This window comes from Chelonia mydas, chromosome 2 (genome assembly GCF_015237465.2).
Source record: "Chelonia mydas isolate rCheMyd1 chromosome 2, rCheMyd1.pri.v2, whole genome shotgun sequence".
Taxonomy (NCBI): Eukaryota; Metazoa; Chordata; order Testudines; family Cheloniidae; genus Chelonia; species Chelonia mydas.
In genome coordinates this window covers 138272826-138297296 of record NC_057850.1, presented here as the reverse complement: position 1 = coordinate 138297296, position 24471 = coordinate 138272826, and the positions used below count along the sequence as shown (strand labels likewise).

The following is a 24471-nucleotide window of genomic DNA, read 5'->3' as shown; positions in this document are numbered from 1 at the left end:
ATTGAAGTTTTTGTGTCATTATTATGACAACAACAACTGTGTGAAAGCAAAGATGTAAAATTGACAGGTTAGGAGAAAAAAATTTTCTGCCATTATGTAAAGTTTCAAAATGTTCAGTCACTTAGAGTTTCATTTCTTTGATTTTGATTTTTGTGGGCTCCCCCTGCCTGCCACCCAGGAGCTCTCCGGAACTATTAAGAAGATTCTAGGAACTGCTCAGTCTATTGGCTGCAATATTGATGGCAGACATCCTCATGATGTCATCGATGACATCAACAGTGGCACAACAGAGTGCCCAGCTAGCTAAGACAGAAGCCAAGAAGAACTCTCAACATGAAAGCTGATGAAGATTTTTGTGACAATTATGAAACCTCAATAAAACCATGAGAACTGCACTGAGTTTCAGTATGATTGATTAATTAGTGTTGCCAAGTCTTGTGATTTTATCACAAATCTTGTGACATTTGGTATTTTTCTTTAACCCCCTGTTCCTCTACTCATTTGATTATGTGAGTCTCAGGGTTCTTTTTTAAGTTTCTAGCTCTCATGATTGTGGAGAGAAGCTTGAAAATATGAAGCATAAAAACCAGAAATTATATATATATATTATTTTTAAGACAGATAATCTCATGATTTTTTAACTATTGGGATTTACAATAATGTGATTTCAAAGTGAAAACATAAAGTAGCCCAGATATGCTTGAAACTGGGTCCAGGATCACTCGAAAAGCTTATGAACATCAGGCACACATTTTGTATTTCCGTATCGTAACACATCAGTCAATTTAAATCAAATTCAGTAAAACAATTTTTAGAGCCAAGAACTCAAAAAGGATGACAAATACTTTTGCTTTGGCAGTGTGTGCATGGAAAGAATACTGCAGTACTGCTGTAAAAAGTAAAGAGATTCAGAGGCCAGTGTGAATATAAGGCTCAGATACATGACAAATTCTGAATGTGGACACTTCCTATGTCCTTACAAAGTTCAGGGGGGAAATTAATTAATCTGAGTTTTTTTCTAATCTTTTCTTGAAGCCTGAAGACTTGGATTTCAAGCTCTAATAACTTTGAAAAGCAATTAGCTGTATTAAATAAGGCAAGCAGATTAGTTTGTATTTGTTTATCACAACCCTTGTTTTTCCCTTGCTGTTTGCTGTTCCTTAGCAAATGTGAGTACATTCCTTCATTTACAATTACAAAGAAAGGACAGATGCTTTTCAAACAGGGATAATGGATTCTTAAGAGAGTTTCACAACAAAACCATAGCAGGGTGCTCAGTTGCAAGTCAGACCACTTCTACAGTACAGCAACCATTTCTCTCCCCATCCTCCATTTTGTAAATATTAACACTCACTAAAATCATAGTAGATACTGAGATAACAGCAAGACTGTATGGCCCAGGACAAAGGCTAATCTGGATTAAAATGAGTAATGTGATTTACATAATGAGGGGCAACAAAGATGACAAAAACAGCCATTCAGTCTGCTGTACCTGTGAAGCATCTGAATATCTTGATTAACAGCTTTGAAACATCTTTCATCAAATCAAAACCAGGAACTAATTGAGACAGACAGAAAAATATATTGCACATACCTGGATTAGAGATAGATCCTCAAGATGTAACCTGAAGAGGTAATTTCTAGGGTGAAAAAGAAAAAGAAAGAATTTTTTTACTAGTGCTTTAAATAGCAGGAAAGCAATAATTTACTAAAAAGGTATGTGGTTAGAACAGGGCCTGGCATTCAAGGTTCTTGGCTTCTATTCTGAGCTCTGCCACTGACTCAGAGAGAGTCTTTAGGCTAAATATTCAGGGACATTTCAAAATTTACTTCTAATTTTGGGCACCTATAGCCTGTTTTTTCAAAGCTGCTGAGTATTCACAAATCCAGGTGAATTGAAGTCCTATGACAAACAGACATCACATTTTTGAAGTCAGTGCAGTTGTGACCACCTATATCAGGATTGAAATTTTCATTTAAAAAAATATTTTCACACTATGCTTTTAACCTACAATAATGTTTATAATGAAAACATTATAAACTCAGTCAACTCCTTATGAAATTAAACAAGAGCAAACATGTGTGCCTCAGGGCTACCCTTTTATTTTATTTTTGCTGAGTTGCTAAAGCACTTCCCATTTATCTATTGTTTAGTAAAAGCTAACAGCTTTACCTTGCCATGTGTTACCACCTAAAGCTCCTACTGAATTTGATGGGAATCGGGAATGGAACAAGATAAAGACATGGCTATAAGTCACTGTGTGTGAAATCACTAGAAAATATGAGATAGAGTTCTCAAGCAGATGAATTTGTATGACTGAATACAGAGCTTGAAAATTTCCAGCATGTGCTTGTACAAAGACTACGTTTTGTAGTATAAATGAAATACGGGCAGTCCTCAGACTTATGGCACAATTAGTTCCTGAAAATTGCATCGTAAGTTGAAACGTCGTAACTCCCGAACCGCAAGCCTCTCCATTCTATTACCCACACCCTAATATCTTAATTCTACAACTCCTAGTTAGAAAGATGGAGAATTAAATAATTCCCCATCCCTAAACGAACCAAATAATGCTACACCCTACACGTATATCTAGCTCAGTAGTTCCCATCTCTTTGGGTGGGTAATAACAAATTCCCCTATTTGTGACAGTTCTGCACCAGGACTCTGCCATTTCCCATTGCTGCATTTCCCTGTTTCTGATTGTTTTTTGCCGAATCCTTCTCCGTCTCCCTCCTTTTTCATCTACTTTTCTTTACATTTTCACCCACTATCCTCTACTTCTTTCCTCTCTTTCTCTACCTTTATGTGAAGTCTCTAGTTCTCAGTCTCTCTGCTTTCTCCCCCTTCTCCCTCTCTCGGTCATTCCCATCACCTTCTCTTTCCTCTATCTCTTCCAGATCCCTCCCTATTTTCTTCTCTTTCTTTCCTTTTCCCCCTCTCTCTCAATATAGCTCCCTTTGGTCTACTTTTTCTCTATTCCCTAGTGCAAAAGTTGGTACCAGGTGAAAAGTTTCTCCACGGACTATTCTCCAAAAGAAGCAAGTCTGCAGGCCCTTAGTTAAGGCTCTTCTCATGGCCATTAAGTGGCTAAAGGGCCAGATTTTCAAAAGGTATTTAGATACGTAAAGATACAGATAGATGCTAGTGGGATTTTAAAAGGTGCTTAAGCAGGTTAGGTGCCTAACTCCTATTGAAATCAATAAGAATTAGGTGCATAACCTACTTAGGTGCTTTTGAAAATCGTCATCATCGTCAGCTATCCCTCAATACAAGGATGACGTCTGACAGGAGAAATGTCACTGATGAGAGTAAAAATGGCTGAGAATTCAATCCAGGCTCTACAGGTTTTTCCACCTATATGAGAGGTGGTTGCTTGGAGAGAGCACAACTGCTGGCTGGGATGCTATACACTTTCCCTTGCTCCTCTGCCATTTCTCAGTTTCTTGAGCAAGGACATTCTCTTCAAAACGGGCTGAGGCTTGATGTATGATGCAACGCCATTGCAGTCTATTGCCAGCCAGCTCTTCCCAATTCATGGCCTCCATTGTTAAGATACTTTCAGGGTGTCCTCTAGCATTTCCTCTGTCCCCCGCAAGTCCTCTTACGATGACTAAGTTGAGAAGAGAGGACTTGCTTCAGAAGACGAGTATCAGTCATCCGCACACAATAACCAGCCCCGCAAAGTTGATGTTTCATAATCTTCGCCTCAACACTGGTGATATTAGCTGAAGAGAGAATGGTGACATTGGTGCGATGGTCTTCCCATCTGATATGGAGAATCTTCCTGCAGCAGTGTTGTTGGTACCACGCCGGACACTTAAAATGGCTTCAGTATGTCACCCATGTCTTGCACACACAAAGAAGAGTGGGGATGACTACTGCATTATAGACCGGGATCTTAGTTTACATCCGCAGATCTCCGTCAATCAAGACGTGATGAAGCAACTTTCTGAAGGATGAGCTGGCACAATGGATCCTATGTTTGATCTCCACATCTAGATTGGCTGTTTGGGAGAGGTGGCTACCAACATTTTCCAGGAATTCACCACTGATGACAATTTGTGAGAGAAGGGGGGAAACTTGTGCTGGGGCAGGCTGGTGGACCACTTTAGTCTTCCCAATGTTGAGGGAAAGTTCGAGGCTATGATAGTCACCTGAGAAAAGATCTAGGGTGGATTGCAAGTCAGCCTTGGTGTGCACGAGGATAGCACAGTCATCAGCATGCTGAAGGTGGGTAATAACAGTCCTGGTGACCTTAATTTTAGAATGAAGATGTCACAGGTTGAAGAGCTAGTCGTCCATGTGATACTCAATCCCTATTCCAGAAGAAAGGAAGTCATGAATAAGAAACAAGATCATGGGAAGACAGAAAAAAGGGTTGCGGCAATAACACAGCACTACTTAACACCAGTACAGATGATGAACTGGATGGTGGCAGTCATCCCATTATGAAGTAGCCTGAGAATGCAAATGAACTTCAATGAACAACCGAGCCTAGACAGCAACTTCCATAAGACTTCATGATTGATGGAATCAAAGGACTTAGTTAGGTCAATAAATGCCATAAACAATGGCTGGTGTTGTTCTCTACACTTCTCTTGGATCTGTTGAGAAACAAAACTCATGTCAGTGGATGTCCCAACATGGTCTGAAACCACATTGGGATTCCGGAAGGACATCTTCTGCAAGAGGGAGGAGACAGTTCAAAAGGATGCGAGTGAGCATCTTCCTAGCAATGGAGAGGAGGACAATGCCTCGGTAATTCCCACACATTGACTTGTCCGCTTTCTTTAAAATTGTCACATTATCATTCTTTAGGTCAGGTGGTCGTCTCCTTGAACTGTTACCTTGTTGTGGTGGAGAGGCTTCTGTGTCCCAATGACCCTCAGAACTATGTTGCCCGGAGTCTTATAGTCCTGGGAGGGTCACTCTTGGCAAACAGTTCTGAAGTGAGGTTCCAGATGAAGTGCAGTCCAAACTTCAAGACCCCAACAGTGGAACAGGTGTGTTTGAGGACCTGTCAGTTCTCTGCAGCTGTGAAGGCAGGTGAGGGCAACAGTACGGAGACCTCCGGTTGTCATGGACATCCCTGCCACCAAGTCCAGGGCTCCTTCCTTTCAAGTTTTGAGAGGTTGCTGCCAATGCACCGCCTCCCCATGTTAAAATATTTCACACATAGACCTCTGCCAAGGGTGTTAACATCTCCTACTAACAAAGTCCTGAGGTGATGGATGAGTGGTGTGGGGGACAGGAGCAGTGATATCTGGAGTCCCTAGTCACAAATCTGCATGCAGGCAGCGGCCATGTGTTGGTCGTCTTGCATTTGGAATTTTGAGACAGAAATCGCAAAAGCGCAATTCCGTAGCTGCGCCCATGACTGAGCAGTCCTTTTCAGGATTACCTCTGCTCACCCTGAATGGGGGAGGGGCTAGAAAAGATGCCTTAAACATAGGCTTTCTCTCGCACATCCCGGCCTGATGGCCATGTCCAGGGGGATCACTCTACCTACAGTCGGAACATACAAAGCAAAGAAATGAAGTTCGCCAGTTGGAATGTTTGCACTCTCATGGGTTCCCCAAGCAGTAACTGTCCTGAAAGAAGAACTGCCATAACAGCTAGCGAATTTGCAAGATATTATACTAATATTGCTGCCCTAAATGAGACCAGCCAGGCAGATGAAGGCCAAGTGAAAGAAGATGGAGGTGGCTATACCTTATTTTGGAAAGGAAAGTCATTGAAGAGAGACGTTAGTGTTAGTTTTGCCATCAAGAACAAGATTGCTAGCCAGCTTTTAGAACTCCCTATGGGTATTAATGAATGTCTCATGACTTTTTGTCTTATGTTTGGTAACAATGAGTATGCCACGGTCATCAGTGTGTACGCTCCCACACTTGATGGAAGACAAAAAGGAGCAGTTTTACTGTGCTCTTGATGCAGTCCTGACTACCACAGAAAAGCAAGTCAAGGTTATCCTCATGGGTGACTTCAATGCAAGAGTTGGGTGACACACCGAACTCTGAAGAGGCACCACTAGAAAAGAAGGGGCAGGAAATGTCACGTCTAATGGCATTCTCCTCCTCAGCAAATGTGTGGAGCATGATTTGCCTATCACAAATGCCATCTTTAGACAGAGGGAGAAATATAAGACCACTTAGAACCACCCAAGTTCCGGACACAGGTATCTTGACTATGTCATCGTCAGAGCCTGTGATCATACTGATGTCCATATTATACAAGTTACAAGAGATACGGATGACTGCTAAACAGATCATCATCTGGTCAGATCAATCATGAACATATGGCTTGCACCACAACACTGTAAACAACTAAAAGGAATGCGGAAGAGATTTAACATCAGGGCACTTCAAAATCACACTAGTCATGAGACCTTTCAGCAACGCATTATTGAGAGGCTCTCTGACCTATCTGACAACATCAATGATATCCAAACACACTGGGAGGTGATCAAGACCATTATTCACAAGGCATGTGCTGAAATCCACTGGATATTCCACTATCTATCATCAGCATATGTTTGATGAGAACAACAAGGAAATCCTAACACTTGTTTATCAGAAGAGAGGCGCATTTTGCGCTTGGCAAAATAAAGACTCTAGTCAGCAAAAACGAGAGACTTATCATTGGCTAAAAGCTTTAGTTCAAAAGAGGCTGTGTGACATCAAGAATCAGTGGTGGCAACCAAAGGCCATGGAAATCCCGAGCTTCGCTGATCAACATAACATGAGAAGCTTTTTTCAAGTAACAAAAGCCATCTATGAGCCAAGTTCATGAGGCACAGCCCCTCTGTGATCTCAGGACAGCTCCCCCCTTCTTAAGTACAATGTAGTTCTTAAGCAACATTGGAAGAAAACAAACAAGAAATTCCCTCATGTGGAATTAGATTGATGCCCTCTCCCCACATCATTTAAATTCATAGCACAGAACACGAGAGGAAAGTGATCAGGAACAGTCAGCATGGATTCACCAAGGGAAGGTCATGCCTGACTAATCTAATCGCCTTCTATGATGAGATTACTGGTTCTGTGGATGAAGGGAAAGCAGTGGATGTATTGTTTCTTGACTTTAGCAAAGCTTTCGACATGGTCTCCCACAGTATTCTTGTCAGCAAGTTAAAGAAGTATGGGCTGGATGAATACACTATAAGGTGGGTAGAAAGTTGGCTAGATTGTCGGGCTCAACGGGTAGTGATCAATGGCTCCATGTCTAGTTGGCAGCCGGTATCAAGTGGAGTGCCCCAAAGATCGGTCCTGGGGCCGGTTTTGTTCAATATCTTCATAAATGATCTGGAGGATGGTGTGGATTGCACTCTCAGCAAATTTGCGGATGATACTAAACTAGGAGGAGTGGTAGATATGGTGGCAGGTAGGGATAGGATACAGAGGGACCTAGACAAATTGGAGGATTGGGCCAAAAGAAATCTGATGAGGTTCAACAAGGATAAGTGCAGGGTGGCTTGGCAGCAGTTCTGCGGAAAAGGACCTAGGGGTGACAGTGGACGAGAAGCTGGATATGAGTCAACAGTGTGCCCTTGTTGCCACGAAGGCCAATGGCATTTTGGGATGTATAAGTAGGGGCATAGCCAGCAGATCGAGGGACGTGATCATTCCCCTCTATTTGACATTGGTGAGGCCTCATCTGGAGTACTGTGTCCAGTTTTGGGCCCCACACTACAAGAAGGATGTGGAGAAATTGGAGAGAGTCCAGTGAAGGGCAACAAAAATGATTAGGGGTCTGAAACACATGAGTTATGAGGAGAGGCTGAGGGAACTGGGATTGTTTAGTCTGCAGAAGAAAAGAATGAGGGGGGATTTGATAGCTGCTTTCAACTACCTGAGAGGTGGTTCCAAAGAGGATGGTTCTAGACTATTCTCAGTGGTAGAAGAGGACAGGACAAGGAGTAATGGTCTCAAGTTGCAGTGGGGGAGGTTTAGGTTGGATATTAGGAAAAACTTTTTCACTAGGAGGGTGGTGAAACACTGGAATGCGTTACCTAGGGAGGTGGTAGAATCTCCTTCCTTAGAAGTTTTTAAGGTCAGGCTTGACAAAGCTCTGGCTGGGATGATTTAATTGGGGATTGGTCCTGCTTTGAGCAGGAGGTTGGACTAGATGACCTCCTGAGGTCCCTTCCAACCCTGATATTCTATGATTCTATGAACACTTGAACTAATAAAATGACTGGTAGCAGTAGAAGGCTGTTATCCTTCATGTGGACCTTCCAATAGAGAGGGAGGGGGATACACACTTTGCCAGTGGATTTCATAGATATTTGGTAACAGGAGAAGAATGTTCAGATTCAGGACTCCCGAGTTCAAGTCCAGGTTTTAATAATCATAAACCCTTCTACCACTGTGCCCCCAGCCAGTCTGTCCCTTTCTGCTTCTATGTAGCTCTGTCATCTTCCAGCTCTTTTTCCCCGCCCCCAGTCGGTTGGATTGATATCAGATTGGAGGGAGGTCTCAAGTGTGGATACATGGGAATCTGTTCTGGATCCAATGTTGTTTAACATCCGTATTAATGACCTGGATGTAGGTATAAAGAGCATGCTGATCAAGTCTGCAGATGACACAAAGCTAAGTGGGAACCTACACTTTGGAGGATAGAGCTAAAATTCAGAGGGATCTTGGTAAGTTAGAGAACTGAGCTATAGACAACAAAATGAAACTCAACAAAGACAAATATAAGGTGCTATACTTAGGGAAGGAAAACCAAATGCACAAATACAGAACAAGGAAAAACTGGCTTGGCAGCAGCACTGCTGAGAAGGATCTGGGAGTTGTGATGGATCACAACCTCAACATGAGTCAGCAATGCAATGGAGTTACAAAAAAAGCAAATGCAATTTTAGGTTTCATTAACAGAGGCATAGAAGGCAAGTCACAGGAGGTGATAGTATCACTCTTCTCAGTGATTAGGCCTCAGATGGAGTACTGTATCCAATTTTGGTCATCAATGAATAGAAAGGATGCAGACAAACTGCAAAAGATCCAGAGGTGAGTGACAAAGATGATGAAAGGGATGGAATGCAAGCCATATGAGCAAAGACTGAAGGAACTAGATATGTTTACTTTGGAAAAGAGGAGTTTAAGGGAGGATATGATGGCAGTCTTCAGATACTTGAAAGGCTACTATGAAAAAAATGGAAAAAAGTTGTCCTGCCCTCTCCAGCAAAAGAGAACAAGAGGCAATGGGTTCAAACTACAGCATAGCAGATTTAGATCGAATCTCAGGAAAAAATTTCTAACTCTAAGAACAGCATGACAAGAGAACACACTGCCTAGGGAAGTCGTGGAAGCTCTTTCCATGGAGGTTTTCAAAAGGAGGCTGGATAGCCACGTGTCTTGGATGGTTTAGATACAACAAATCTTGCATCTTGGCAGGGGTTAGACTAGATGACCCTTGCAGTTCCTTCTAACCCTATGATTCTACGCCTTTCACTCTGCTTCTATCCACCTGCCCCATCCCTTAGCTCTTGGTCCTCCCCCAACTCGGGTCATCCACACCCTCTGCTCTGATCTACCTCCTACCCTGGTTCTCGCCATCATCTGGCTTTGCTTCCTCAGCCCCAACTCTGGTTCCTGGTCTGCTCTCCTAACTGCTTCCCTACCTCTCCCTTGCTTCTGCTCTCAGCTCTTGGGCCTGGTACACCAGTGTTCAGGAAAGTCCTGCTCAGCCCCTGCAGCCTTTGGCTGGAGCATACCCAGCATAGAAGGACTCTTGGAGATTTTAGCTGCCAAACTTCAAACAAGTCTCTACTGAGTACATTCAAATGAGATTTTTCAGAGGCTTGGCCAAGTATGGGCAGTTTTCAGTTCTCAGAAACTAGGTGAAACTTAAAAAAAAAAAAAAAAAAAAAAAGACAAAGAAAAAATCAGCCTGGCACAGACACCTGGCATTAGGGTGACCAGACAGCAAGTGTGAAAACCAGGGACAGGGGGTAGGGGATAACAGGAGCCTATATAAGAAAAAGCCACAAAGATTGAGACTGTCCCTATAAAATCAGGACATCTAGTCACCCTACCTGGCATGGAAAAAAAATCTCAGCCTGAACACTTAAAAGTCTGGCAAATGAAAACTGGCAACCGTAACTGTATGTGATGCTACAAACTAGGTGGTACTAAAAACTCTGCCCATAATTAAATAGCTAGAAGTGTGGCTGTATGAATAACAGAAAAAACATTTTTGTTTGTAAACAGTACCTTTGAAAGATTCATAAAGAAACATACATGGAAGCCACCAGTGCCATTTTTGTAGTCAATTTTCAGAGCAAGCTTGGACAGAAGTATTCCAGTTCTTTATCCAGTTAGATGAATTTATCAAATATGTCATGAAAGTGAGACTGTCTCCACTTTTTACTCTGAGGCATCCAGCACACATATTCATTGTACTGTCAAAATAAATTTTGTAGTGGGGCATCTGTAACAGCTTAAGGATTTCAGCATATTATGGTCTGAGAAACACAGTACTATGTTTTGCATCTTTCTACTACTCACTTTTTCTTCATTTGGAAACTAATGTATAGACTTGTCTGAGATTGATTAAGAGACGATTTCTGGGTACAACCAGCTCTGCATTGTCCGTTTCACTCATACAACCCATAACCAGTGCACACTGAATGAACAACATTTGGCTTGAATCTCACAAGTTATATCCAGTGGAAATCCAGCAAGAGTTAAGAGATCCTGGACTAGAACTTCTGATTTTATCATCTGTGCAAGTTAAATTATAGCTAAATAAAAATACAAAATTAATCTAAAACTAATTTCCACCCAAGTCTGAAATAGCCCAGATCCACTGACCTTCGGAATATGCTGCAAGACACATCTATTTACATGTGCTACTGTGAAAAGCAAGCCTTTGAGAGAAATCAGATGTGTGGGGGAAAGGGGAGTTTGATGTTCTGTGGGCAATCTAATTGTGTTCTCATAACTTTGGCAAGGGCGTCTAGAGCCTTGGATAGATGCCCTTTTTATTTTTTTGTATAAATCTAACAGTAATTTTCCTTACAGAAACAACATAATCATACATTTAAATGTGAACTCACGGTTCCTACTGGAGTCAAACAAGAGACTTGTTACACACATACAGACACACAGACTGAACATCTACTTAACAGCACACAGCACAGATGCATAGCACAAAAAATACCACATCCAGTTGAAACTGGGTGCACATATGCATTGGTTAAATTTAAGCACATGAGTAAGCCCTACTGGCTTCAGTGCAACTACTCACATTCTTCAAAATTAAGCAGATACTGAGAACTGGTCTACACTACACAGTTAGGCAGCTTACATCAACCTAATTACATCAGAGTACACACTACAGCCTTGTCCCACTGATATAAGTGTCCTACTACACTGACATAACTCCACCTTCCATGCGAAGTGTAGGGCTTATGTCAGTGTACTTAGGGTGATGCAGTGTCTGTGTAGACACTGCGTTACTTACCTTGGCTGTCTTGTCAATTTCAGGGCTCCATGCTGGAGAGAAAGTCAAGAAACCCTGGCTCCCCTGCTCCCAGCCCGGCTGCTCCCCTGGACAGCTGCTCCCCTCCACCCCCCACAGTGGGAAGGTGAGACACCCAGGTGGCTGGGGAGCCTAGAGCCTGGGGAGCAGCTGGGCTTCCTTAAGGGAGCTGCACAGGGCTGAGAGCACTGGCTTTCAGCCCCCCACACCAGCCCTGTGTAGCCCTGCTGGCTGTAAGCTGACCTAACATTGGTCACGTCTGTTGCGCAGACGTGCCCCAAGTGTTTGCAATATGGGACCATACAACAGAAAGAAGGTATAATCCATATTGAAACTTGGCCAGGATATTGGTGCTAGCACCCTAATTCTTTCAAATGTGTCATGGATCTTTAATGACCACAAGTGGTCAGGACCTCAATTTTATATCTCAGTCAAAAGCTGAAATACATACACTGCACAGGATTGGGCTGTGTCTGAACAATGAAAGCATTTCTGTCCTCCTGGCTGAATAAAATATTCCAGAAGAGAACCACCACCATGCCCAGCTTTCTTTATAAAACATGCTTTTTTTACATATGTAATTTTTTAATGTGCATAATTATAGGAAAGATTCATGACCTATTTAATAAGAGGTGAAGTGCTAAGGTGAGTTTGTTTCTGACATGTTCAAACTGCATGCAGAAAGCAGACTTTCAAAGGCAAGAGCTCAGGAGAAGGCAAAAGGAAGAAACAAACATTTGTGACTGGCACATAGGAGGTAATGCAAGGAAATCATTGGAGAGATCCAGCAAAGATAGATTTAAAAAATTGTACACTGCTGCATGACAGTGTTTACACAAAGTTTCAGCAATATATGAAGTGCAAACTAAACTGAAAGAGTCACAAAACATTGCATGAAGTCTTTTCGATCTACTGTATATATTTTGTCTTTTTAAAGACTAAAAATATATGTAAGCAGGGGAATGGTAAGCAGGGGAATGGTACCGCTATTATGGCGAACTTTCCTGGCTTATACACTACCCCAGTGAAATGGGCTAAGAAAAGGATTTGAGTTCTCACTCCCACTCCCTTTACCCAGAGGCCTGCCTGACCTCTAGGGCTCCCCTTCCACTCTCGTGTGTGGCAGAATCCTCGTAACCCCAACAAGGCTGGGCCCAGAACTCCTGGGGGCTCGACCCCCAACCTTGCCATGATCACGTAATGTAGTGGCTAGGGTGTCCCCACTAAGGGGTGCTCTCTCTGCACTGGATGCTTCCCTGACCCACTGATCATTACATACAGTTCAAAGCAAATACAATTGATTAAACAGCAATCAATTTTTAAAAATAAGGAAAAAATGGGAGAGGTTAAAGGAAAACATGTCACCCCACTCTGTGGCACGGGGACATCACAGCCAGCATCTCTGGAATGTAAGGGAAGTTCAGTCTGTTCCTCACAAGTCCCAGGCCCCTTCTCAGGCCCTGGCTGTGCAGCAGGGATGCTGCGGGTCTGACACTTGCTCTGGCGGTGGCCACACACCCTCGGGCTCTAGGTAGCAGGACCCTTCTTTCCAGCGTCGCCCCCGCCCCATTGGGTTACGATCCCCATCCAATTCTGGCCAGCCAGGCGTCTTGGCTGGAGGCATCTCCCAGTGCTGGGCCCGCTGCCCAGAGTCCCCCTCGCTCTCCCCATCTGCTCACCACACATGGCACTGGACTGCTCCAGCCCCAGCTCCACTCTGCCTCAGCACTGCTGCTGCTCTGCCTCCAGCTCCCTGGGCTGCTTCTCTGGCCCCTCGGGCCCTGGTTGCTACAGCTCTGCTCCTAGCACAGGTCTGCTCTACGGGCTGCTTCTGTAACTCTACTCAGAGTATGTCTACACTACGAAATTAGGTTGAATTTATAGAAATCGGTTTTATATATTCGAGTGTGTGTGTCCCCACAGAAAATGCTCTAAGTGCATTAAGTGCATTAACTCGGCGGAGTGCTTCACAGTACCGAGGCTAGAGTCGACTTCCGGAGTGTTGCACTGTTGGTAGCTATCCCACAGTTCCCCCAGTCTCTGCTGCCCATTGGAATTCTGGGTTGAGATCTCAATGCCTGATGGGGCTAAAACATTGCCACGGGTGGTTCTGGGTACATATCGTCAGGCCCCTGTTCCCTCCCTCCCTCCGTGAAAGCAAGGGCAGACAATCGTTTCGCGCTTTTTTTCCTGAGTTACCTGTGCAGACGCCATACCACGGCAAGCATGGAGACCGCTCAGGTAACCGTCACCATATGTCTCCTGCGTGCTGGCAGACGTGGTACTGCATTGCTACACAGCAGCATCAACCCAATGCCTTGTGGCAGCAGACGGTACAGTACGACTGGTAGCCGTCATTGTCATGTCCGAGGTGCTCCTGGCCACATCGGCCAGGAGCGCCTGGGCAGACATGGGCGTAGGGACTAAATTTGGAGTGACTTGACTAGGCCATTCTCTTTAGTCCTGCAGTCAGTCCTATTGAACCATCTTATGGTGAGCAGGCAGGTGATACGGATTGCTAGCAGTCGTACTGTACCATCTTCTGCTGGGCAGGCAAGAGATGAGGATGGATAGCAGTCGTATTGCACCATCTTCTGCCAGGCAGGCAAGAGATGAGGATGGCTAGCAGTCCTACTTCTGCGGAGCAGCCATGAGATGTGGATGGCTTGCAGTCCTTCTGCACCGTCTGCTGCCAGCCAAAGATGTAAAAGATAGATGGAGTTGATCAAAACAAGAAATAGACCAGATTTGTTTTGTACTCATTTGCTTCCTCCCCTTCTCCCGTCTAGGGGACTCATTCCTCTAGGTCACACTGCAGTCACTCACAGAGAAGGTGCAGCGAGGTAAATCTAGCCATGTATCAATCAGAGGCCAGACCAACCTGCTTGTTCCAATAAGAACAATTACTTAGGTGCACCATTTCTTATTGGAACCCTCCGTGAAGTCCTGCCTGAAACACTCATTGATGTAAAGCCACCCCCTTTGTTGATTTTAATTCCCTGTAAGCCAACCCTGTAAGCCATGTCGTCAGTCGCCCCTCCCTCCGTCAGAGCAACGTCAGACAATCGTTCCGCACCTTTTTTCTGTGCGGACGCCATACCAAGGCAAGCATGGAGGCCGCTCAGCTCACTTTGGCAATTAGGAGCACATTAAACACCACATGCATTATCCAGCAGTATATGCAGCACCAGAACCTGGCAGAGAGATACCGGGCGAGGAGGCAACTTCAGCGCGGTCACGTGAGTGATCAGGACATGGACACAGATTTCTCTGAAAGCATGGGCCCTGCCAATGCATGCATCATGGTGCTAATGGGGCAGGTTCATGCTGTGGAACACCGATTCTGGGCTCGGGACACAAGCACAGACTGGTGGGACCGCATAGTGTTGCAGGTCTGGGACGATTCCCAGTAGCTGCAAAACTTTCACATGCGTAAGGGCACTTTCATGGAACTTTGTGACTTGCTTTCCCCTGCCCTGAAGCGCATGAATACCAAGATGAGAGCAGCCCTCACAGTTGAGAAGCGAGTGGCGATAGCCCTATGGAAGCTTGCAACGCCAGACAGCTATCGGTCAGTTGGGAATCAATTTGGAGTGGGCAAATCTACTGTGGGGGCTGCTGTGATGCAAGTAGCCAACGCAATCAAAGATCTGCTGATATCAAGGGTAGTGACCCTGGGAAATGTGCAGGTCATAGTGGATGGCTTTGCTGCAATGGGATTCCCTAACTGTGGTGGGGCCATAGACGGAACCCATATCCCTATCTTGGCACCGGAGCACCAAGCCAGCGAGTACATAAACCGCAAGGGGCACTTTTCAATAGTGCTGCAAGCTCTGGTGGATCGCAAGGGACGTTTCACCAACATCAACCTGGGATGGCCGGGAAAAGTACATGACGCTCGCATTTTCAGGAACTCTGGTCTGTTTCAAAAGCTGCAGGAAGGGACTTTATTCCCAGACCAGAAAATAACTGTTCGGGATGTTGAAATGCCTATAGTGATCCTTGGGGACCCAGCCTACCCCTTAATGCCATGGCTCATGAAGCCATACACAGGCAGCCTGGACAGTAGTCAGGAGCTGTTCAACTACAGGCTGAGCAAGTGCAGAATGGTGGTAGAATGTGGATTTGGACGTTTAAAGGCGCGCTGGCGCAGTTTACTGACTCGCTTAGACCTCAGCGAAACCAATATTCCCACTGTTATTACTGCTTGCTGTGTGCTCCACAATATCTGTGAGAGTAAGGGGGAGACGTTTATGGCGGGGTGGGAGGTTGAGGCAAATCGCCTGGCTGCTGGTTACGCGCAGCCAGACACCAGGGCGGTTAGAAGAGCGCAGGAGGGCGCGGTATGCATCAGAGAAGCTTTGAAAACCAGTTTCATGACTGGCCAGGCTACGGTGTGAAAGTTCTGTTTGTTTCTCCTTGATGAAACCCCCCGTCCCTTGTTTCACTCTACTTCCCTGTAAGCTAACCACCCTCCCCTCTTCCCTTCGATCACTGCTTGCAGAGGCAATAAAGTCATTGTTGCTTCACATTCATGCATTCTTTATTCATTCATCACACAAATAGGAGGATGACTACCAAGGTAGCCCAGGAGGGGTGGTGGAGGAGGGAAGGAAAATGCCACACAGCACTTTAAAAGTTTACAACTTTAAAATTTATTGAATGCCGGCCTTCTGTTTTTTGGGCAATCCTCTGTGGTGGAGTGGCTGGTTGGCCGGAGGCCGCCCCACCGCGTTCTTGGGCGTCTGGGTGTGGAGGCTATGGAACTTGGGGAGGAAGGCGGTTGGTTACACAGGGGCTGTAGTGGCAGTCTGTGCTCCAGCTGCCTTTGCTGCAGCTCAACCATACACTGGAGCATACTGGTTTGATCCTCCAGCAGCCTCAGCATTGAATCCTGCCTCCTCTCATCACGCTGCCACCACATTTGAGCTTCAGCCCTGTCTTCAGCCTGCCACTTACTCTCTTCAGCCCACCACCTCTCCTCCCAGTCATTTTGTGCTTTCCTGCACTCTGACATTATTTGCCTCCACGCATTCGTCTGTGCTCTGTCAGTGCGGGAGGACAGCATGAGCTCAGAGAACATTTCATCATGAGTGCGTTTTTTTTTTCTTTCTAATCTTCACTAGCCTCTGGGAAGGAGAAGATCCTGTGATCATTGAAACACATACAGCTGGTGGAGAAAAAAAAAGAGACAGCGGTATTTAAAAAGACACATTTTATAAAACAGTGGCTACACTCTTTCAGGGTAAACCTTGCTGTTAACATTACATACATAGCACATGTGCTTTCGTTACAAGGTCGCATTTTGCCTCCCCCCACCGCGTGGCTACCCCCTCAACCCTCCTCCCTCCCCGTGGCTAACAGCGGGGAACATTTCTGTTCAGCCACAGGCAAACAGCCCAGCAGGAACGGGCACCTCTGAGTGCCCCCTGAAGAAAAGCACCCTATTTCAACCAAGTGACCATGAATGATATCTCACTCTCCTGAGGATAACACAGAGAGATAAAGAACGGATGTTGTTTGAACGCCAGCAAACATACACTGCAATGCTTTGTTGTACAATGATTCCCGAGTACGTGTTACTGGCCTGGAGTGGTAAAGTGTCCTACCATGGAGGACGCAATAAGGCTGCCTTCCCCAGAAACCTTTTGCAAAGGCTTTGGGAGTACATCCAGGAGAGCCGCGAATGCCAGGGCAAATTAATCCTTTCACATGCTTGCTTTTAAATCATGTATAGTATTTTAAAAGGTACACTCACTGGAGGTCCCTTCTCCGCCTGCCGGGTCCAGGAGGCAGCCGTGGGTGGGTTCGGGGGGTCCTGGCTCCAGGTCCAGGCTGAGAAACAGTTCCTGGCTGTCGGGAAAACCGGTTTCTCCGCTTGCTTGCTGTGAGCTATCTACAGCCTCATTATCATCATCATCTTCTTCGTCCCCAAAACCTGCTTCCGTGTTGCCTCCATCTCCATTGAAGGAGTCAAACAACACGGCTGGGGTAGTGGTGGCTGAACCCCCTAAACTGGCATGCAGCTCATCATAGAAGCGGCATGTTTGGGGCTCTGACCCGGAGCGGCCATTCGCCTCTCTGGTTTTCTGGTAGGCTTGCCCCAGCTCCTTAAGTTTCACGCGGCACTGCTTTGGGTCCCTGTTATGGCCTCTGTCCTTCATGCCCTGGGAGATTTTGACAAAGGTTTTGGCATTTCGAAAACTGGAACGGAGTTCTGATAGCACGGATTCCTCTCCCCATACAGCGATCAGATCCCGTATCTCCTGTTCAGTCCATGCTGGAGCTCTTTTGCGATTCTGGGACTCCATCATGGTCACCTCTGCTGATGAGCTCTGCATGGTCACCTCTGCTGATCAGCTCTGCATGGTCACCTGCAGCTTGCCACGCTGGCCAAACAGGAAATGAGATTCAAAAGTTCGCGGTTCTTTTCCTGTCTACCTGGCCAGTGCATCTGAGTTGAGAGTGCTGTCCAGAGCGGTCACAATGGAGCACTCTGGGATAGCTCCCGGAGGCCAATACCGTTGAATTGTGTCCACAGTACCCCAAATTCGACCCGGCAAGGCCGATTTAAGCACTAATCCACTTGTCAGGGGTGGAGTAAGGAAATCGATTTTAAGAGCCCTTTAAGTCGAAATAAAGGGCTTCATCGTGTGGACGGGTGCAGGTTTACATCGATTTAATGCTGCTAAATTCAACCTAAAGTCCTAGTGTAGACCAGGGCTCAGTCCCACTCTGTCTGATCCAGGCAATTCCAGCTCACACAGAAGACAGGACACACCCTAGCCTCCTGACTACCTGATGAGCCTGCTTGCCCTGTCAATCAGGCTGACCTGGAGCATTCGTCTCTCCCCATTGCCCCTGGGGACTGTCAGCCTCAGGGTCCTGCTTTTGCTTTGGCCCTTCCCCTTACTTTTAGTACTGGGAGCTAGCTAACCAAAACACCCCCAGAATTTTAGTAAGGGGACAACAATCCCCTTACACATGCATGTAAGCTTAAAATATATCTTGCTCAAAAATATTCACCAGTGAATTTACAGATACTAACACTCCATTTTCATCAGATTTATTTCTCCTTTCATTGTACATACCCTCCACCTACCAGTATCACTTGTTCTTCCTTCAAACAAGAAATTAAGATATTAAGCTAAATTGCAAATTCACTGTCCACGCTGGATGCCTGCTTTCTTCCCTGCCTCTCAGAGATATACTGAGCCACAATTCACAGCACATGTAAGGAGGTGCCACAGACTGAACTTGGAGGGTTTTACATAGTGTACTCTATCCCTCTCTACATGAATCAAGTTTGTATTGCTGAATTGCTTAGCAGACAGCTATCTGAGCTCACATTGGTAATTTTCAGGTCAGTGGTTTGCAGAATGTCATGTTATTTCCTTGAGGATATTTCATTTTGCACAATTTGTTATGAATGTTGTGGTGGAATTTCAACACAGGACATCTCATTATTGATTAATATGTTTTATAAATCATCATGACATCAATTTCAATCTTCATTATGAGAAACACAACTCAATTTTAAGTTTCTGTGTCCGAACTACACATGAATTCATAATTATGCAGCAGGACTATCTCCAAGAAAAACGAAACAAAGACATTTTTGTGCTATGAAGTTACTTGGTCACACAGTAAAACACAAATTTCTTCTCTATTAATATGTGCAGCATGGAATTAGAAATATTGAGTTTACAAGTATTAATGAGGCTAACACGTCCATGACTATATAAATATGATTACTGCAGGTTTTGTAGAGCACAAATTTATTGTTAGAATTCACCAGAAAGGGAGATACTTGGGAAAGACCTAAGAAGAGCATTAGAGTGATAGCAAGAGCAAACTGAATGTAATAGCAATTAATATGGTACTCAAAAGAAATGATCAGTGCAATTTTGAGCTGCATAGGTAGTCATTTTGCCACAGACCAGATAGGTGACAATCATTCTTTCAGTACACTATTGAGATTATACCTAAGGTTGCCACTTTTGCAGTTTGTGCTGCAGGACAAACTTGTTTCATGTCACATCACCAAGAGGTACGAAAAAATACTCCCAGGGCATTTTTAAAAGTAGTTTCTTCAGACCTAAGGTGAGATCTCTTACCAAGCATATATGTCTCTTGTCCAAATACAGGGATGATAAAAGCAGTGATGTAAGCTATATGTTAGGACATAAGACCTAGGATTGGAAGGGACCTACTGGGACATCAAGTCCAGTGCTCCTGTTATTGCATGCAACCCTGTCATATAATTAGATCTTTAACAGGGAGTGGTAAATCCCTTTCCCACACATCCTGGGCAATAAGGAGATAAGTAAGTTGATTAGAAAGTGTCTGAAATTAGTAAAGCAGGATAACTTACATTCAGTCGATGAGCAAACCAAATGTGACACACACACCTATGAACAGAATATTTGTTCTGCATTTGGAAAGAAGCAGGATGATACACTTATCATAAGAGGATGATGAATTACTTTTCCATCTATTAGTAATTAAGAAGGATGTTGAATAGCGTCTACTAGAGATAAACATTTTTAAATGAGGAGGCCCAGATACTCTTGCACCCAAGAGTCCTAAAAGTGTAGGTCGAAGAGATCAAAATGGGATGACTTGGGTAACTGAAGGCCAGTTAGACTGATGTCAGTCCTGGGCAAAATAATGGAAAAGTTGATAGAGGATTCAATTAATAAAGAATTAAAAGATGGTAATATAACTAATTCCAGTCAACACGGTTTTAGGGAAAAAAGACTGTCAAAAAAAAATCCCACATTTAATTTTTGGAGGTAATTATATATTTGGTTCATAAAGGTTACTCAGAAGATATAATGAATGTAGACTTCTGTAAAGTGTTTGTCTTAGTACTGCATGACATTCTCATTAAAAAATTAACACGCTACCACATAAATAAAGCACACATCAAATGGACTAAGGACTGGCTAACTGACAGATCTCAAATAATAGTTGTCAGTGGGGAATCATCATTGAAATGGGGTTGTTTCTAGTAAAGTTCCACAGGGATCAGTTCATGACTTGATGCTATTTAACATTTTTATCAATGATCTGGAAGTAAATAAAAAAATTCACTGCTGATAAAATTTGTGGATGACACAAAAAGATTGGTGGAGTGATAAATGATCATCAGGATAGAACACTCATACAGAGCAATCTGAATTGCTTCTTACTGGACCCATTCAAACAAATGCATTTGGATGTATTAAAATGCGTAAGTTATACATCTAGAACCAAAGAATGTAGGCCAGTGGTGGGCAACCTGTGGCCCGCAGGCCGCATGTGGCCCACCAGGGTAAGCGGATTGCAGGCTGTGAGACATTTTGCAGACATTGACCTTCCGCGGGCACGGCCCCCTGCAGCTCCCAGTGGCTGTGGTTCACTGTTCCTGGCCAATGGGAGCTACAGGAAGCGGTGGCCAGCACATCCCTGTGGCCCGCAATGTCTCGCAGCCCACAATCAGCTTACCCTGGTGGTCTGCATGAGGCCCGCTTGTTGCCCACCACTGATGTATGTCATATGTACAAGATGGAGGACAGTATCCTGGAAAGCAGTGACTCTGAAAAGCATTTAGAGGTCATACTGGACAAGCAGTGCAACATGAACTCCCAGTGTGATGCTACAGCAAAAAGGGCCAATACAAAAATGATTTGAGGGCTGGAGAAAATGCCCTAGGGTGAGAGACTTAAAAGACCTCAATTTGTGTAGTTTATCAAAAAGAAGACTGAGAGGTGACTTGATTACAATGTATAAGCACTTCCCCTGAGAGAAAATACCAGGAATGAAAGGGCTCTTTAATGTAGCAGAGAAAGACATAACAAGACCATCAATTCTCCATCAATTGCTGTCTTCAGCTCAAGCCTGGATGGCTTTCTGAAAGACATGTTTTAGCCAGATAAGTTATTGGGATGACTGGGTGAAATGTAATGGTCTGTGTTATACAGGAGGTCAGACTAAATGATGGTCCCTTCTGGCTTCCAAATCTATGAATGCTCGTAAAAATGCCCTGTACTGAGACCAGAAGAAGCCGTAGCTGTTTTGTCAGCCAGGGCAGTTCCCCCACTTCCGAATGGCAGAGAAAAAAAATAGTGATGTGGCTCCCTCTGAAAGTTGGCTTTCGGGGCAACTGCCCTGCTTGCCCACTCCTCAAGCCAGCCTTGCCCCAGGGCCATATTTTCAGAGGTTCAGTAAATTGAAATTTAAGTGGATGTAGGGCTAAATTGGTCTAATTCACAATCAAGTTGGTGTAACTTTCAGAACAAGGGGCAGGAAGAGAGGAGTATAGCAGGAAAAGCAAATAAAAGAAGGATGTAAAAAGTTTATGTTAAATTAGTCCCCACTCACACTTACACTTTTTTTACCACTGCTTCCAGCACTTCAACATGTAAGTTACATCTGTTTAAACTTCCTTAGATCCATTCACTTTCACTCATTGAAGTTGGCTGGTAAGTGTATGTCACTTATGAATTTGCCTTCCTGAGTTCCAGTCTGAGACTGTTAGCAAGAACTTAACAGCTAATTTCATATGTTGGGAAGAAGCATAAGGAGAAAAGCAGTCTGTAAATCTTTGTTTTAATTGAAAAAAATAAAACAGTGTTCTTACATTGAGATAGACAACTTAATATAAAATCCTAGTGGAAACAAATCATAGGAAGTTTTTACCCAGGGGTCAGCAACCTTCGGCACCCGGCCCATCAGGGTAATCCACTGGAGGGCCGCGAGACATTTTGTTTATGTTGACCGTCCACAGGCACAGCCCCCTGCAGCTCCCAGTGGCCGCAGCCCCAGGGGCTTCTCAGCTAACAGGGACTTTCCCCGCGCCCACTGTTCAGCCTTTCTGGGAGCCTGAACCCCAAATAAATCCGTTTTACTCTGTATAAAGCTTATACAGGGTAAACTCATAAATTGTCCGCCTTCTATAACAGTGATAGAGAGATATGCACAGTTGTTGCTCCCCCAAGTATTAATCACTTACTCTGGGTTTATTAACAAACAAAAATCATTTTATTAAGTATAAAAAGTAGGATTTAAGTGGTTTCAAGTAATAACAGACAGAACAAAGTAAGTCACCAAGCAAAATAAAGCAAAAACACGCAAGTCTAAGCCTAATACATTAAGAAACTGATTACAGATAATATCTCACCCTCAGAGATGTTCCAATAAGCTTCTTTCACAGACTAGACTCCCTCCTAGTCTGGGCCCAATCCTTTCCCCTCATACAGTCTTTGTTAGATCCAGCAGATATCTCAGGTGGTAAGCAGAGGTTTTCTCATGACTAGCAGCCGCCTTTGTCCTGTTCCACCCCCTTTTATAGCTTTGGCACAAGCCGGGGATCTTTTGTCTGTGCTTGGCCCCCACCCCTCCTTCCAAATGGAAAAGTACAAGATTTAAGATGGATTTCAGTATCAGGTGACATGGTCATATGTCCCTGTGAGACCTCATTCTTCATTACCCACAGGCTGGCCCACAGTACACAGGAAGGCTTGCAGGTAAATAAACCCATTCACAGTTCATTGATTCTGAAGCACCCTTAATGGCTTCCACTTAATATTTAGTGTAAAGCATATTCCAGTTATGTCATATTCATAAGCATATTTCTATAAACCATATGGAGTGCAACATCATAATTAGTGCACTTTTTTGATATACTGTATTTCAAACAGCTATAGATCAAAGCGCATTATGGAACTTCTAGTGCATGCTAGCAGGGTCCACATGGCCAGTTAGCACACAGCAAGCTAGTGTACTGTAGATTTGCACCCTGGCTTGCAGCGCTGCAGTAAATTGCCATGTAGACAAGCCTGGGACCACACTTAGGGTATGCTTCATTGCAAAGTTAACTCAGGTGATCAGCATCCAGGAACGAGCACCCAGGTGGGCCTAGCTCAGGCATGTGTGGCTGCACTGCAAAGCCACACTGAAGCATGGATTAAGTCCACGTTGGTGCTGCACTTGCTTGTGTCTGTGTGTGGCAACATCCAATGATTCTTAGCACTGCATTAAATTGCATCACCCCAGGGGCTTGTCTTCACTTTGGGGGTAAATCAACCTAAGTTATGTGAATAACGTAGCTGGAGTAGACATAGCTTAGGTCAAATTACCCTGGTGTCTTCATTGCTCTACATCAACGGGATATGCTCTCCAGTCGACTTCCCATACTCTTCACAGAGAGCTGGAGTACCAGGGTTGACTGGAAAACACTCTGCTGTCAACTTAGCGGTTTTTCACTGGTGAACTAATGGCTGGGCCATCTGAGTAGCTTGGAAGATGGATGCCAGGGCCATCCCTAAGGGGTTGCAGGGCCCAGGACAATCAATCCCCCCCTTCCCCCCCAGCCCCAGGCCCTGTCCTCACTCCCACCCCTTCCCCCAAGCCCACCGTCCCTTCCCACCCCTGCTCCGCCCCCGCCCCTTCCCACTTCACCCCTTCCCCAAGCCCCCGCCCCGCCTCTTCCTGCCCCTGCTCTGCCCCCTCCCTGCTCCCTTCCACCCCTTTCCCTAAGCCCCCGCCCTGCCTCTTTCTGGCTTCCGTCCCCGACACCGGGAGCCAGCAGGGCAGAGCAGGGCAGAGCTGGGCGGGCTGGGGCCACGTGGCTTGCTGCTGCCAGCGCCAGGCCCCCACTAACTCCACAGGCCACCCTGGACCCAGCGTCCTGAAGCGTGGGGTCCCCCAAAGTGCAGGGCCCAGGGCGGTTGCCCTGGTTCTTCCTATGGATGGGATGGCTCTGACAGACACATACCCAAGGACATGCTATTCAGGAAGCTATCAGAGGGAACAAGACTTCCCAAGCTTCGCTATAAAGATACATGCAAGTGAGATATGAAGCAATTTGGAATTGATCCTGACCAATGGGAAGTCTTGGAAAATGATCATAATAAGTGGTGCCATTGTCTCCATCAGGGTACCAAAGTCCATGACAGAAGCTGGCTCCTGCAGCTTGAAGAAAATAGAGCCCGCAG

The 24471-nt window shown here is 44.8% G+C and overlaps 1 protein-coding gene across 2 annotated transcripts in view; it reads right to left on the bottom strand.

Moving 5' to 3' along the window:
- SEMA5A (semaphorin 5A) overlaps positions 1-24471 on the bottom strand; it is a 616581-nt gene that overhangs the window by 343572 nt on the left and 248538 nt on the right. For both annotated transcript variants that reach the window (XM_007057800.4, XM_043540272.1), the window contains exon 4: positions 1595-1640. In XM_007057800.4, coding sequence (XP_007057862.2) covers positions 1595-1640 — 46 coding nt within the window. The remainder of the gene's footprint in view (positions 1-1594; positions 1641-24471) is intronic.